At 46.8% G+C, this 16,898-nt stretch overlaps 1 protein-coding gene across 2 annotated transcripts; it reads right to left on the bottom strand.

Annotated features, from left to right (window-relative positions):
• Positions 1-196: 196 nt before the first annotated feature.
• Positions 197-14,634, bottom strand: LOC135805415 (carboxypeptidase Q-like). 2 transcript variants are annotated; one of them, XM_065319445.1, is made up of 11 exons: positions 14,350-14,634; positions 13,847-13,908; positions 11,450-11,555; positions 9,478-9,539; positions 8,607-8,771; positions 7,856-7,940; positions 7,229-7,332; positions 6,876-7,034; positions 2,260-2,304; positions 1,231-1,486; positions 197-770 (listed from the first exon to the last, which is right to left on the bottom strand). In XM_065319445.1, exons 1-11 carry the CDS (start codon positions 14,357-14,359, stop codon positions 664-666), a joined length of 1,161 nt encoding a protein of 386 aa, XP_065175517.1. In that variant the 5' UTR covers positions 14,360-14,634; the 3' UTR covers positions 197-663. The 2 variants fall into 2 exon arrangements, with proteins under 2 accessions (XP_065175517.1, XP_065175518.1); XM_065319446.1 differs by having other exon boundaries at positions 14,558-14,634.
• Between the last annotated feature and the right edge of the window lie 2,264 nt (positions 14,635-16,898).

Raw genomic sequence — 16,898 nt, 5'->3', positions numbered from 1 at the left:
TACAAATACCTGTCTTGTATAGAAGCCTGCAAAACTTCCCCCGGCAAAATTTCAAGTTGACGTCACTTTTGAAATGCAATGTACAGATATTTTTCAGACGTTTCCGAGACTAGTGCAGACCAGGGAGCAGTAAAATATGTTTACTACTTTCTGGTGCAGACACACTTCTGTACAAACTTATGAAAGCACGCACAAATGTTGCCGGAAGTTGTGTGTGCAAGCTGTTGGGACCAACGCACGCAAACGTAGATCTGTAGGTAAAAAAGAGGTCGGTTGCTAGCCACAGCGCGCACAAAGAAAACTTCTAAAAAAGTATTATAGAAATGGAAACATTGAATTCCTAGTATGTTGAATAGAGCAAGTAATTCAATGTTTCCATTTCTACAAGTATATTATTACGTTACTCTGCATGCTGCCACAATGGTACAATGTGTGATGGCGATGATCCTACAGCTGGAGTCTGATGAATATGAACTGCAAAAGAAAGCAAAAAGAAATAGCACAGGGGGTGAAAGCAAAATAAAAATAGCACAGGGGATGGGAGGGAGGATATTGTCCACTCTTATCCGATTATCAATGTCCAAAAGGATGCTTGGACCAGGACGAGCATACACGTAGTCTATTAGAAAGCCAGAAAGATGCCACTGAAAAGCTGGGGACACGCTAGCGCGGAAGCATTTCATCCATCTCCGCCAGACAGTACGCTACAACTGCCCAAAGTGTTGCACACAAATCCATCTCGGTGGGATCTTGCACAGTCATGGTGTCACCTGGATTTCAGCACAGGACACATGAAACAATACAGTAACAAACAACAGCGATCTATGAGTATGAGGTGCACAAATACTAGCACAGACTTCGATCAAGCACACTGAGCTGGGCTGGCTCAGCATTGCCATTGGTAGTCATCAAATTAGGCTCACAGAATTACTGTTGTTGCGCTACATGAAATCCGGCCCGAAGTGCACCTTTGACGCCTGCACTCCAGCAGCCTCTGGCACCCTGGAGGCGGTATTAATGCTGCTGAGCAAAACCTTTCTGGCTGTAAATACTGCATTACGAATGCGTGCACACATTGTGTGTACAGATGAATATTTACGCACCCGATAGTCAAGTGCTGTGTTCGGTATAATTATGTCAAGTGCTGTGTTCGGTATAATTCTGTAAAAGTATCAAATGTTGCACTATCCTATTTCTATGTAGCCCCGTTTGCACAACCTACAAACTCACCATTGGAATGGTGAAAGTCGTGATATCTATCGTTCTGATTTAGAAGACTACCGCCAGGCACGCGGTCAGCAAGCCACATCTCAATGTCCGAGCCGTCAGCATCATTGAGCACCCTGCTAGCGTTGAACGGCTGCATGTACCGCATGATCTCGCTCACAATACCCTTGGCCTCGGAAGAACCAGTGAAGCGGAAACCCAGAGGCTGGAACGTTCCAATGTCCGACTCCATCACTATGTTCATCAGATGAGCCTCGTTCTGCACAGCACAACCAAACACAGCACTAACAACATGTGCACACGCAAACGGCAAAAGGGCATACGTATCTCCTCGATTGTAGGTCGCACGGTGCACTCGATTGTAAGTCGACCCTCTATTTCCAGGTCCATGTCCTTATCGTTTTTGATGTCATGCTCGATTGTAAGTCGCACCCGGGGTACCCCCTTTGCTGGCCCAGTAATAAAGTGTAAAAAGGTGTAAGACTTCCATTCGGCAAATACTATACACGTACATGTACACGACCAGATTTAGGGATTTACTTCAACATCCATAACCTGCTAATTTCCCTACGCATGCACACACCAACACGCACGCACCCCCCCCCCCCCCCCCCCCCCGCACACACAGCAACCGCAGCAGCACCCACTACGAACCAGACTGCAATTCGTCACTGTGCAAGTGTACGTACATGTAGCGGTGCACTGATGAATTCAACACAGCCAGTCAACTACGTGTACGCATACATCACTGTACATGGCATAGCTCACTTACATGCTGTATGATGCAGTGTGTTGGTTTCTGACTCAGGGCTTCGAGTCGTGTGTGTGTGTGTGGGGGGGGGGGTATGATACTGGTGTTTTGAGTGTTGGTTTTTGACTCAGGGCTTCGAATCATGTGGGGGGGGGGGGGGGGGGCAAAACATAGAAAACGGTGTGGCCTAAGAGTGATAATAACATTGGACATGCAGAGCAAAACCAGTCCAGTGTGCTTCAAACTGAACTATGACTGGTGTTGTACACAGGCTATCATACCTTGTGATCTTGGTAATACTTCTTGGATCCATAGGCTCCATACTCCTGAACACAGAACAACAACAACACAGACCAGCAGCATACTATCAAATAGGATACTAGTATGGCCACTTGGTGGTGGGTCTGATCTACTCACCTCCCACCGTTTAGGCGGTGCATCTGCGCCTTTGATCCTAGAGGGTGGTGACGTTCCCACGGCGGATGCGGAAAATAAAATAAACGAGAGAGCTTGGAAGCTCAGGGCCCTACGCTATGCTATGCTCATCGTGCATGTGAACTGATGGAAATGTTTTTTCCTTTGATTGGCTACATCATTGTATTGCAAAAACGTTTCAATCAGTTTGAATATGACTTAGGCAAAAGTATTTGCAGAATTTATTGCGGATTGTTATTTTTCTCTCACTTCATCCACTTTTGGTTTGCTCCTTCCTTTCCTTTTATCTCCTTTGGGAAAGGGCTAGCCCCAAGGCACCCGGGATCCCGGCTTTGGCTCCCCTGATGCACTTTTGTCTGGGTTCGTGAAAAGGGCCACGCGTGCAAGTCAGCTCGTTTGAAGTGCATGGTTTTGTATTTAGTTGGTATGTGGCAGCTTATGGAGACTTTTGCTCCCCGATGTTGTGTATGTAAATCATTAGTCGTAAAGTGGTCTGCTCTCGATAATAACAAATCTCACTTGTACACTGTGTTTGTGGACCCTGGCTAGCACCAGACGTTACTGCACCATCGCCCTGCATGCCCTGCATGCATTCCCCCTATACACTTCGCATATATGTTTTTGTGAACTCTGGCTTGCGCCAGACGTTACTGCATTACGGGCATTCTGGAGTCGACGGGATCTCTCTTCCGACGTTTCCTGTGACCGGCGCTGACTCGCCCGTTCACGCTTATTTTGGAGACGACGGGATCTCTCTTCCAAAATGTTTTTGCTGACGCATCCTATCACCTACTCGGCAACTAACGTCCATTCTAATTGCATTTCCTCCTCGTCTCCCTATTTCTTTCCAGAAATCTCCCTATACATCAGGGAGTCGTTTACATAATACGACGAATATTGTAGCCAGCTGTTTGTGGCCAGCTGTGTTTGATGGTAAGGTACGGGACAGATACGGGAGCCAGCAAATCTTGTGGCCAGCTCTTTGTGGCCAGCTGTGTTTGATGGTACGGGACAGATACGGGATAGCGCCAGGCGTGACACAAACAAACAAATACCAAACGAGAGAGCTTGGAAGCTCAGGGTCCTGCGCTATGCTTTGTTGCCTAGCTCATCGTGCATGTTGGTAGAACTGATGGAAATGCTTTTTCCTTTGATTAGCTACATCATTGTATTGCAAACACGTTTTAATGAGATACTGAAGTAACGTCTTCTGCATAGCTATGGAACCGGCGCTGACTCTGCCGATCACGGGCGTTCTGGAGTCGACGGGATGTCTGTCCTGACGTTTCCTGGGACCGGCGCTGACTCTGCCGATCACGGGCGTTCTTCTTCTTATTATTATTATACTGACGGCAACTAACATCCATTCTGATTGCATTTACTCGTCTCCCTACTTCGTATTTCTTTCCAGAAAATCTCCCCATACAGCAGGGAGTCGTTTACATAATATGACTCCCTGCTATACATCTACATGACTGTATATACGTTATAATTATGATGCTATCGGCCTACATGCGATTCCCGGGCTGGTCGACAGGCGGCCCAGCCAGCCTGCTAGTGGGATCTCGGCCTCGCACACAAATCCACACAAAATGTTACTGCACTGAATGCATTCCCCCATACACTTCGCATATATACTCATTCTCTTGTTGATTCCGTACTCTTGATGGTACGGGACAGGTACGGGATAGCGCCAGGCATGTCGATGGCACAAACAAACAAAAATATTGTGGCCAGCTGTCTTTGCTGGTACGGTACAGTACGGGACAGATACGGGATAGCGCCAGGCGTGACACAAACAAACAAACAAACAAACAAACACCATATTAAAGCTGTGTGGACCCTGGCTAGCGCCAGACGTTACTGAAGTAACGTCTTCTGCATAGCTACGGGAATTAAAGCTGTGTGGACCCTGGCTAGCGCCAGACGTTACTGAAGTAACGTCTTCTGCATAGCTACGGGAACGAGAGAGCTTGGAAGCTCAGGGCCCTACGCTATGCTTTTATGCTTTTTTGCCTAGCTCATCGTACATGTTATAAGAACTGATGGGAATGTCTTTTTCGTTGATTGGCCACATCACTGTATTGCAAAAAAGTTTCAATCGGTTTGAATATTATGAGTTAGGCAAAAGTATTTGCAGAATTTATTGCGGATTGTTATTTCTCTAATAATCATCTACTTTTGTTTTGCTCCTTCTTTTCTTTTTATCTCCTTATATTGTAAATCAACAAATTTTGGCCGATGAGAAATAGAAACCTCTCTATTAGAGAGGTTAAGATGCACGTTATTTCCGACGTGACGCGCAGTTTCACGTCAAATTTGAAATCGATCGGTATTTTTGCTCTCACATGCATCCATTGCTCAATCATGCATCATTTGCCTATATGACAAACGTTGGCCTGCGATTTACTTTGGCCGGTTGGTACCAAGCGGCGAAATCAGCGAAATTAAATCGCCAGCGAACATTAGTTGATTTTAATACAGTGATCGGATTTTTCTGGCCTTTTTGTAGTAATACATGTACATTGACCTGTTGAGCCAATGACGACGCCGAATGCATGGTTGCCTGTGGAGCACATTACATAACTTTACAGTCTCCTAAAATACGTATCCTGTCCGACGGCAAAAGAGTCTGCAGATTTAGTTTTTCTGCGCGTCGACGGGATGTCTGCGACGCGAAAGTTCAGCTCGCGTTATTTGGCTAGCACGTCGAAAAATCAACGCGAGTGACCTGCTGCTCACGTCGAAATTTGGACATTACATAAATTTACAGTCTCCTATATAAATACGTATCCTGTTCGACGGCAAAAGAGGCTGCAGATTTAGTTTTTCTGCGCGTCGACGGGATGTCTGTCCTGACGTTTACTGGGACCGGCGCTGACTCTGCTGATCACAGGCGTTCTGGACTCGACGGGATGTCTGTCCTGACGTTTCCTGGGATCGGCTTAGACTCTGCCGATCACGGGCGTTCTGGACTCAAAGGGAAGTCTGTCCTGACGTTGCCTGGTACCGCCGGACTCTACCGATCACGGGCGTTCTGGAGTCGACGGGATCTCTCTTCCGACGTTTCCTGTGACCGGCACTGAATCGCTCGTTCACGCTTATTTTGGAGACGACGGGATCTCTCTTCCAAAGTATGTTTATGCTGACGCATCCTATCACCTAATCGGCGTCTATTCTAATTTAATTTCCTCCTCGTCTCCCTATTTCTTTCCAAATCTCCCTCTACATCAGGGAGTCGTATACATAATACGACGAATATTGGTACGGTACGGGACAGATACAGGAGCCCGCAAATATTGTGGACAGCTGTTATGTACAATCCTGTAGAGCCTTTGTAGTCACAGATACGGGACAGATACGGGACAGATACGGGATAGCTCCAGCCGTGACACAAACAAACAAACAAACACCAAATTAAAGCTGTGTGGACCCTGGCTAGCGCCAGACGTTACTGAAGTAACGTCTTCTGCATAGCTACGGGAATAAATAAATATGGCCTGCAGAATTTCACACCTGAATAGAGACTGCCAGTGGTCTGACTATTCTACACGTGTATCTCTCTCTCTCTCTTTATTTGCTGCAGGATACATAAGAACATCACAGCCTCTGATTTGAAAGTTCTGGCTATGTCTTGAGTTGTTGCACACCTTACACAATTTCCACATTGCAGCTTCTAAAAAAAATCAAAATAGGCTCCCATTGCCCTTGGGACCCTTAGCTTCTTGGCGCACACTTGTGCCATAGTTACATTTGCTGGCAGCCGCCTTTGCAACAAATTGCGTTTTTTTTGCTTGTTTCATGAGCTTCACTCTGATGATCTGTCTTGAGAATAGTGAAACCGACCAGTCATCTTTCCTTCTCTTCTCAACTATCTCTATTGTATGTTGGCTCTCTTATCTTTTCTTCTTCCCTTTTCTTTCTCTGTCTACATGTGCATCATCTGATCCGACGGGATCCGTCTGTTTTCCTTTTTTCCATGCATCCCCTTTTTCTGGTGCTCTCGTGGCATGCTGATGCTGAGACCAATGGTCAGTGGAGTGCCTCCAGACTCACCAACATGGCTACCCTGCAGCACGCACCCTCCCATTGTTCTCTGTTGTCCTTTTCATGTTCTCCCGTTTTCCTTTCCCGGTGAGGCAGTGTTATCAAAGTTTTAAAAAACTGAAACGAGTTATGCAGTGTGACTAGAACTTGTGTCGGGGTTTATCTACTGTGTATCTAGAGCACACAGCACAGGCACGGATATTGCGAGTTACTTTCGTCCACAGAAGCACCTTGACCACCAGCTAAGCGAAGAAGAAACCTGTCAGTAGAAGATGTCAGATGACACTGGTAGGCTGGTGGTACCAACATGATAGTGATGCATGAGGCGATGGTGGGGTCTCTTTTCGCCAGTTTCCGGCACTGCTACCACACGTACTTTCAAGTATAACACTACATACCATACTACATACCATACCTCTCCAGTCCACAGCACAGCACGCAGCGTACGCTTGGGTCTCAGGCCAAGATGGTGGATTGCTGACAGCGCTTGCCAAGAGATGAAGGCTCCGCCGCCATCATCCATGGCTCCCTGGCCGACATCCCAGCTGTCCAAATGACCACTGACCAACACAACCTGACACAGGACAATCACAATAGTAGAATACAAGGTAGAATGAAAATGGACAGTTCCTTATGGCAAAAATAAACAAGAACTTTCAGTTTTCAAGAGTTGTCTGAAACAACATACGCATGCATGCACGCACGCACACACTACAATTGTATACAATAATTGTACTTCACACACTGTGTACATGTACTGGTACCTACTTGGTCAGGGTACGTGGAGCCCTTGATCTCTGCAACCGTGTTGCGTGACCAAACCAAGCCATGGTTCTTTGCCTCCATTTTCACATTGACAACTATCTTAGTGCCTGGGGAATAAAAACAAGCGGAACATCAAGGAACAGGTAGAGATATGAAGTAGAGCAGGTAACAACATACTGCCATTCACACACTTGAAAGAAGGAATCAAAGCGTTTCTGCTGTGACTCTGAGTTTCACGGCTTTACCGACCATCAGACAGCATCTGGCATTCATTCAGCACAAGACAAGAGGACAGAAAGCCGAGTTCTGTAGCAGTAGAAACATGACAAGCGGCCTATATTGAGCTCAGAAGTAGCATGCTGAAATGAAAGTCAAGCACACTGTGCAGTGAACTCTCCAACACATGTACTATACGGTCAGACATTCGTGGGATTCTCCAGAGGCAGATGGGTGTTGGACGCACCACAAAACACGGGCGACCTGTCCTGACGCACTCTGAAAGAGAGTTCAAGATGAACTCGAAGAGCGCGGACGCTAAGATGTGCTTGATAAAATGTGAGCACAGGAAATCCTTCTTTTGCAACACTTACTAGTAGTGCAGTTGACTAGTGCATGCCTACCTCTGCCTACCTCTGGCTGCCATGCGGCTAAGCATCTCAGCATCCTCCACTGTGATGCAAGCTGCAGGCACCTTCTCAACACCATCTTCATACACCTATGTAATCCACAAGAAACGAAAGCAAAAATCATGATACATTACAACTAACAAGAGCGCAGCTGAGATGTGGAACGGAAGTCTTTTCGGTAACAAACACAAGTTTGAAGTACCAGTTTACAAAGAAGCCCTCTCTACAACAGTTACTGCAGTCCCATCACGCAGAATGCAATACAAGTACAGTACTGTCGGGCGCCGAAGAACGGCCAGGCTAGAATTACTGCCAGGCTAGAATTTCACCAATTTTTAAGAACGGTGTGGGCTGGAATTTTTGCAGATATGAACGGAAACCGTATTGTACACTAAAACGTACACTCAGACGTAACTATAACTCTGCATAAATGTACATGTAAGACTGTACCATCGAATAAGAACGAAACTGCTGTGTTGGCTAAAAATAAGAACGGGCTAGGCTAGAACCCCTGACCCCCCCCCTCGTTCTTCGGCGCCCGACAGTACTGTAGTTTGATGACGATGGCAAATGGCAGGATTGTTTGGATTGTTTGGATAGTTTCCACCAGAGAGGCCGTCCAATTACATGTAGTGTGAAGACCGGAATGGCCAGAGCCGTGGGCAACTAGTCAAACCATGGCAAACCTAAATATATCACACTACTATCAGAGTGCTGGTCTAAAACACTGACACCAGCATTGCCACCATCCTCACCTGGACACCTGTATGCGGACTGTATATGGAGAAGGGCGTGTTGGAGCGGATCAGCGCGGCCACACCGCCGACCTCGGCGGCCTGCACCGCACCATGGTATCTATACATGACAGAGGTGCCAGAGCTGGTATACACCTCATTGTAGACAATGATCTTACCTAGTGCCTTAGGAGCACAGTGAGAGCGTACAAAGCAACACATTGAGTGCTTTAATTACGAGCAGTGTAACCCGTCTACTGCATGCTTACAAATAGTACATGACTGTATTCTCGTTGCTTTGTAATCGACTCTCCCTGGAAAGCACATGGCTACAGTGAGTTGCCCTGCATTGCATGTGCTAAAGGTCAGCTTCCATGAAAAGAGCGGGGAACACAAACGTTCGACAGAGAGTTCCACATAATGACATTCTAAGTGATCCGCAGACACGACCATTCACCATGTCCTTCTTTCAGGAATATAATTATACTACTGCCGTGCTGGCAAAGAAAAATCACACCGGCAGTTGGCATGAGGGGCTGGTCATACACCCAACATACAAAACACATGATACAAAACCTACACAAAAAATAGTAGTCATACACGAAATCTTTACAACCCAGTTGTGTTTGATGTCATCACTTTCAAGCCCTGCCTACAGAAGCAAGGTCATATCTTCAACATACACACTTTGAGCAGTACAGTACTGTTGGTCGCCGAAGAACTGGGGGGGGGGGGGTCAGTCTCCTAGCCTAGACCGTTCTTATTTTCATGCATTACATACAGCCTATGCACAGTTGAGTCACCGTGTATACATTGGTATGCTGTGCTTGCTGAAATTCTAGGCTGGCCGTTCTTCGGCGCCCGACAGTACAGTAGTCATCAAGCAGGCTACCTCTTTGCTTCGGTTGTGCAGCTCATCGAACGACTGAACAACCAGCACCTCGGCCGTGATTCCTAGTGTACAGAACAGCACACACCAGACACAGGTGAGTCAACCCGGCTGATGTACAAACATATTTTTTTCCAAAATGAACAGCAGAAATTGGAACTCAGCGAACAATTTCATCATTGACACTAGCAAGTTCACAGGTGCTTGTGTCATATCCCGAGTTCCCCACATGCAAGCAGGAAACTGTAATGCCAGCGCACAGCTGATTAGTTAAAACTAATCCCCTGTGCGCTGGCATCTCGACAGCTCTCTACAGTCTGATTGACTGCTGATTGGCTAGTTCTTCCACCTTATGCTGTTACTTCAAAGTAGTAGCATAGTTTCAACCATGCTGCTATATTTTGCTCTCAGATCTGTTATCGATATGTTCAACCTACAAGAACTGTCAACCTCTCGTAATATAATGTGGAACCAACTTCCAGCGTTCTAAAGGACTTGGCAAGGCGAGCGTTCGGGGCTCATGGATGCTTGGATGAACTATATAGGTAGGGATCTCAGCGCGTGAACTGCGCAGCCAGTCTGCGCAGGTGAGATTTTTGATCCCAAACGCGTCCAGTGCAGAAATCGTGGAAAAGAACATTTTTTTCGAAATAAATCAAGTTGAAGAAGACAGTAGAAATGGCTGAATATTGCGTCCAGGAAAGCACGTTCTACGGCCATTTCCAAGCTACCTATCTCCCAGACACTCTCTCAGAGGAACTATGGAGGGTCAAAGAGCACAATCTTTCACTCTTGGACGCAGCGTGAACACCTCTTCTACTGAGCGCGATGTCTTCTCTCTGAGTGATAATGGCGGCGATGTTCGCGATGGCTGATGCACTGAAAATCGAAGTTAGGACAATCTAACCGGAGAAAACGTCTGAATTTTTGACTGAATCCTCTCTGAAGTGGGTTCTTGCCGCATGGAAAATTATAGGAAAATCGACCGGGGCAATATCGCCTTGGCCACGCTGTCCTTCGGCGGGAATTACAAAGTATGTTCGAACGACGATGAAGATGACGATTCCGCTAGTGTCCACCGCGTCCCCTAGTGTCGAAAATCGACCGTCGCCATTTTTCTGCTGTGTCCGCGAGCTGCACTCAAAACTCGATGACGCAATGTATGCGCAAACACCCTGCGCACTGCACTCGCTGAGATCCCTAATATAGGTCGACGACCTGATTGGGTTATGACAGCATGACAAATGCACGTGCCGTTGCCATGGGATCGGCATTGCACATGTCAGCCATGGCATATTTTAGTGCTATGCGCGTGTCTCTTCTTCACACGAGCATAGCATGTCCTGGCTGTCGAGCAAATGGTGTGCGTATGGCCAATGTGTCTGTATTAATTTTCTCTTTTCCCCGTCTGTGTTGCTGTTTTTGAAACCGTGCAGTACCCTAAAGGTCCAAGTCCATCTGGGACAGCAGCTACAGTATCAACCACTAACAGCTACAGTATCAACCACTAACAGCCCCAGCACCACCTCCACCTCGGCTGCAACCCAATCATGGAATTTGCCGCTGATACTCGGACCAGAGCGGCACATCATCCGCCGCTGTCAACGCCATGACCCAGTCGGTCAGCAGCATATATTCGCATGGGCTCGGAGAAGGGCTGACGCTCGCTGCAGTCATCGGGAAGCCCCCTCCCCAGTCGAACAGAGCCGCTTCCGGATTGAAAACAGAGATTAAATGACCAGGTTGGAATTATTTATGCCGTAGGAATTCTCCACTGAAACTCGTAGCTGAGTTGCCATGTACTACTAGAACTTGTTATCCAAGCCATCGCAGGACATGCGTTATACATACAACGAGAGTGCTAACAGAGCTGTTAGCATGCTAGTGCATACAGGTGGAGCTGGTGAACGGACTGGTCATCGGTTGACCACCATATTAAGTTAACTTGCACAGTGATCATGACTGATGAACTCACCTTCAGGAGAAGTACCGACACTCGTACCGAGGCCCATCATGGCCAGATTCTGATTGCGCGGTTCAAGAAGAGTAGCAGACTCCTTGCCGCGCACCCAGAGAGGGACCTGTCAACAACAAACAGTGGAGCAGCCTCAGAAAAAGATCATTGCCACTTCTTTGCAGCCTTGCACGGGGCAATGTTTTTATCTCAAAGCACCAGCGAAGACAAGTTAGTCTCTATCACAGTAATTCAAATTTAGGAACTACACTGTACACTGTACTACACTGTACATGTACTGCACTGTACACTGTACACTGTACACTGTACACTGTACACTGTACACTGTACATGTACTTGCAGGAAATAACAGTTCAGCAACAATCACTAATCACACTGTTATCTTCAGAAATGCTATTGGTCCTAGTATCGGATCATCTATAAATACGCCAGTATCACTGCAGCCTGCACGGTCTAAGACACTATAACAATAGACAAGATTAGACAGTATTAACTTTTGCTTAACTGTTCTTACTTACTGTATAAGCAGAAATATTCGTCTGGAATTTAATTTAGACTTTTTCGTCCAAGGAACTTTTGGACTAAATTAAGTGCCGGACTAATGTCGATTTGTCCAGCTTTTCTATACACTATTATGATCCATGGACGAAATTTTCAACCGGAAGAACTCCCTTTCTTTGGAGTTGGACGAAATTTTCTGCCTCTACAGTAACTGTTCTTACTACTCCCTGCTATTACTCTAAGTGCCATTCACACGGCTGTAGCATTGTTGGATATAACTAAGACTGACCACGTAACACGGCGACAGCCGGATCCCGAACTTCGCTCGAGTAAATTAGTATTTCCGTAGCTATATTTTGTGTGCTTGCAGTAAATTTCGGCGTAAGTGCGCCAGTCGACGATGTCTAGTTCGAACAGTTAAGCCTCTGCTGGCTCCTCTAGCGGCAGCAGTAGTAGTAGTAGTAGTAGTAGTAGTCACTCTGGAGAAGGTAGCAGCTCCGCTGGGAGTACTTGTAGTGTTTCTGGAAGCGCCACCCCGAGTGCCGGATCACGCGCCGGAAACAGCCCGTCATTCCCAGCCAAATTTCGTTTCTGCGTGACAGGAAATAGTGCCGACAACTGGAGGCTGTTCAAACAACGATGGCTGAACCACATCATCCTCAACGATTTGACCAACCGTCCGGATGCCTTTCAGGTAGCCATGGTTCTGAGTTTGATTGACGGCGACGCGTTGAAAATCTGGATTTGAATTTTCTACGCCCGAGAATGATCGTACCATGGCGGAGATTATTGCCCAGTTCGATGCCTACGCCGTTGGGGCGGTAAATGAGACATACGAGCGTTTCGTATTCAATAACCGTAGCCAAGGGCCAGACAAGCCATTTGACACATTGCCATCGTGAATTTGTGTGCTAGTCAAGTCGTGCACCTACTGCGAAAATTGCACTCCCTCGATCATACTTCTTTTTGAAGTACATGACAGGATCGTTCTCGGAATCAATAGAGCGTCAGTCCAGTCTGCGCTACTGAAAGAGCCTGGTCTAACACTGCAACGCGAAGTCGACACCTGTAAAGCGTCCGAGAAGTCATCCGAACAGCACCTCTCCATCAAGGATGATCAGACAGACACACACGCTGCTCACCACGTCGCGTCCAAGAGCTGTAAGTACTGTGGACACAGCCATCCACCAAGGAAATGACCTGCATTCGGCAAGACCTGCAGGCAGTGCGGGAAGCAGAACCATTTCCAGTCAGTCTGCCAGCAGGGCAAACCCAAGACCTCGTCTCACCCAATGCCCAGCTAGAAAAGCAAGCGAGTCCAACACAAGCGCCAGGTGTATGAGCCTAGCAGTGATGATTGATTGGATGCGCTCCATAGCCGCATGAAGAAGGAGGTGAAGACGAGAATGCTAGTGGATGGTCAAGAAGTTGTGCTTCAGCTTGACACCGGAGCTTCTGTGAACATGATACCACAGACGTATGTTGATCAAGCAGCAATCAGGCCGTACCGTGGCAAGCTCAGGACTTGGAACAAGGCTGACGTCAAGCCCGTGGGTACGTGCCGAAAGACACGAGTTGCCAGAAGCATATATATAGGGTAAAGAACAAGTTAACGAAAGCCTGAAACGCCAGCAAGGAGCCAAAAACCAATCCACACATGACGTCAACTGCGCATGCGTGGGGTACACATAGAACACACGTGTATGTTACATGAACGCAGTAGTACTGTACACGTGACACATGGGGCATCATCGGGTATTAAGACACAGTACTAACTTTATTAAAAGAGAATGAAGTTGATACAGTTGAGCCTTTCACACATTGAAGAAGAGAGCATGGTGCATGCATACAGTTCATGGCCATGGCTGATAGGCTTGAAATTCGATAGTCTCCTACCTGCGCTCTCTCGCCATGAACACTATCCAGACCATCTTCCTTCATTGTTTCCAGCATGTAATCTATACACAAGAAAAGGCACAAAGACAAGTGCACTGAAGACATTATTAAAGCCAATCACCAGCGGAGCAAGCTGAGAATGAAGTCGAAACACAAAGCGTGCCTCATTACAAATACAGCACAGCTGCCAACCTTACCGAGCATAAAATAGCGTTTGAACAATCTGTCTGATTCACTCCCTTCTACTTTTTACGGCCGTCTAACCAAAACTTTGAGAAGTACACATGCCGATCTAATGCCCCGAGAAATGTTATTATTAGGAACGCAACAGCAGATACGTGAGGTTTCGGCTTGCAAACTATTACTTGGTACAGTGCATATGAAAATGAGACGATGTCACATCAGAAGAACACAATTGCTGTATGCAGCATTTCAGCGTCTCAACAGCAGCACCCCGGGTCATAGGGCAAGCTAAACTGCATGTGCATCACACAGTCACTCACTTGAGGACATGAGTGCTGATGCTCAAGTAGAGGCGCGTGCCTGGCATTCAAGAAGCAACTGCTCTGAAGCAGACGAGCAACACTATACCAAACCGCTAGAATGTTGACGTACCGGAACTGGTACGGTGCTGTGTGAACTGAGCGTGCCTGGCATTAAACATTGCTACATGCTACCTCGGTTGGGCTCAGCCATAGCTGAGTGACTGACCAATGGCATTCTCAAGGTTTGCTGTCCCTGCCAACCGACTTCCAAACGTATCAGTAAACTTTGCCAGGCGGTTGTACACCTGAACACGGGAAAGATAAAGTTAGACGACACCACGGTTGAGAACAAAAAGCAAAAACAAACCATAACGCTGCACTTGCTGTAATGGTATGGCTGTGCAGGTAAGCTATGAATGTACATGTAGAGATCATTCTTGCACAGAATAGGCCACTACATACACACTACATACATGTATAATCAATAGACCATGTGCACAAGGTTCTTTCACATGTCATCCGTACACATTTCCTGACGAAACGGGTGCTTTCAAGCGTACATGACTACTACATGTACTTGAACTTCTCACGTCTAAAACCAGTGCAACGCCCATTTCGTCCCACATGTTTGTACACATTTTACATACTTCATCAGGACCAGGTTTCCCGGTCAATGTTTACTGCGCGCAGCAGAGCCCGTGTCCAATTTTGAACTGTGTATAACAGGGCATGCATACTTGGTTGCACTCTATACAGGGAATGAAGCAAATCTTTGAATTTTCTACAGCATTCAACTCACATGTTGAATAATTTTTTCCAAGGTTCGGGCTCTCCACCTTCTCCGTGAAATACTATTTAATGATAGCTTGCATAGACCTCGGTCCTACCGGTAGGACCTACCGGTAGGACCATCATACACAGACATGCTGCATGGCCTCTGTTCTAACATTGACCTAAAACTTGACCCTAAACTGTTGCTCAGGGGATAATGAAGGAGTCCACAAATTTTAGACGTGATCGTGTTATACGCATCCCATATTTGGATCTCAACCCCGGCATGAAGTAATCCATACACACTCCATTACCCCCTATCCCTGCATACCGTAGTTCATACACACTCCATTACCCCCTACTCCTGCATGCAGTAATTCATACACACTCCATTACCCCCTACCCCTGCATGCAGTAGTTCATACGCACTCCATTACCCCCTACCCCTAGCCCTGCATGCAGTAGTAGTTCGTACGTACACACTTCATAACCATAGGCTGTGTTTACATGAGAAATTTCAACCCGGGTCGAGTTCAGCCCGGGTTGAAAGTCTGTACGATAGACAAAAGAGGTGATCGTTTACATGAAGACAGGTGACCCAGGTCAAATACTGATATGCCGCCAAAAGTCCACTTCTACAGTCCTGTATGGTCACGTGAATCCGTTCGCGCGAAATTTGCATCTGCAGTGCTGTTCAAACCTGGCGCGAGATACGCACAGAAGTACGTTCGTACGATTTTCTTGACCCGGGTTGATTTCAACCCTCCCCTTGGGGGGAGGGTTGAAATCAACCCGGGGCGAAATCTCAACCCGGGTCAAGCGCAATGCGTCATGTAAACGCGCCATTCACTTTGTGCACATGGCGGGTTGAAATCTGACCCGGGTCGAACTCAACCCGGGTTGAAACGCTTCATGTAAACACAGCCATAGTCCATATTTGACCCATTTCCCCGCTGCCCCTGCATGCAATAATTAGTATCATACACATTTGTAGCCTGTTTTCCCTCCTTCTGCCCCTGCACATAAAAAACCCCGTACATTTGATCTAATACATCACTTTATAGTGTACATAGTCGGGCTATACACATAATATGCGCGCCCAGCTAAATGGGTGCGCTCATGCATTGCACCGTACATTTTATTGTACGAACTTAGAAGTTGCGACTTCGGCGGTAATAGTCATGAAGTTGATGAGGGGTGAATTCCCCGAAACACTGTGTATTGAGCAGGGAGTGGTGCTTTCTTACAGGTTTGCCGAGCGGAAGGTGCGACGTGCTCCTCGTGTGCTCCGGATGGCAGTCGTGAGTCAGTCAAGTGTCAAGTTCGGCAAGAAGCGTGTGCTCCTCGTTGGAGCAACCAACTTCATTTTATTGTAGTTCACATAATATAACCAAACTTTCCATAATCTAGTCAGTAGTCGAATCCTTTCCCTAATGCTGGTGTCAATAATCTGTCCTCGTCCCGTGAAATATACGACTCTCAACTATAATAAACTGGTATCTCTGGTGGTCGTGTGGGAACCCATAACAAAACCTTTGATAACAATCGCACAAGGCATACTACGAAATTCCATGGTAACAGCCCATGGTAACCATGGAAACGGTGCATGGAATTATGCATTCCACTGCCTTGGCAGACTAATAAAAACATTAGTACCTCACCACGATTGATGTGCCATGGTCAAAATTCACTTTGGACAGAGTTGCTAGCGCTCCGACAGGAGTATGTGCGGCCATTATGACAATTGATAAAATTGCGCGTATGCAATGCACTGGACATAGCCTTGCATTTTGCGC

This window comes from Sycon ciliatum, chromosome 1 (assembly GCF_964019385.1).
Source record: "Sycon ciliatum chromosome 1, ocSycCili1.1, whole genome shotgun sequence".
Lineage (NCBI taxonomy): Eukaryota > Metazoa > Porifera > Calcarea > Leucosolenida > Sycettidae > Sycon > Sycon ciliatum.
This window is presented reverse-complemented; position numbering and strand designations above follow the sequence as displayed.

Bases quoted from the DNA above. Each gene is read 5' to 3' on its own strand.
- LOC135805415 (XM_065319445.1), bottom strand. The intron at 11,556-13,846 runs GTAGGAGACTAT...TGTTGTTGACAG, and splicing joins TTCATGGCGAGAGAGCGCAG to GTCCCTCTCTGGGTGCGCGG. The intron at 7,035-7,228 runs GTAGGTACCAGT...GTCCTGTGTCAG, and splicing joins GCTCCACGTACCCTGACCAA to GTTGTGTTGGTCAGTGGTCA.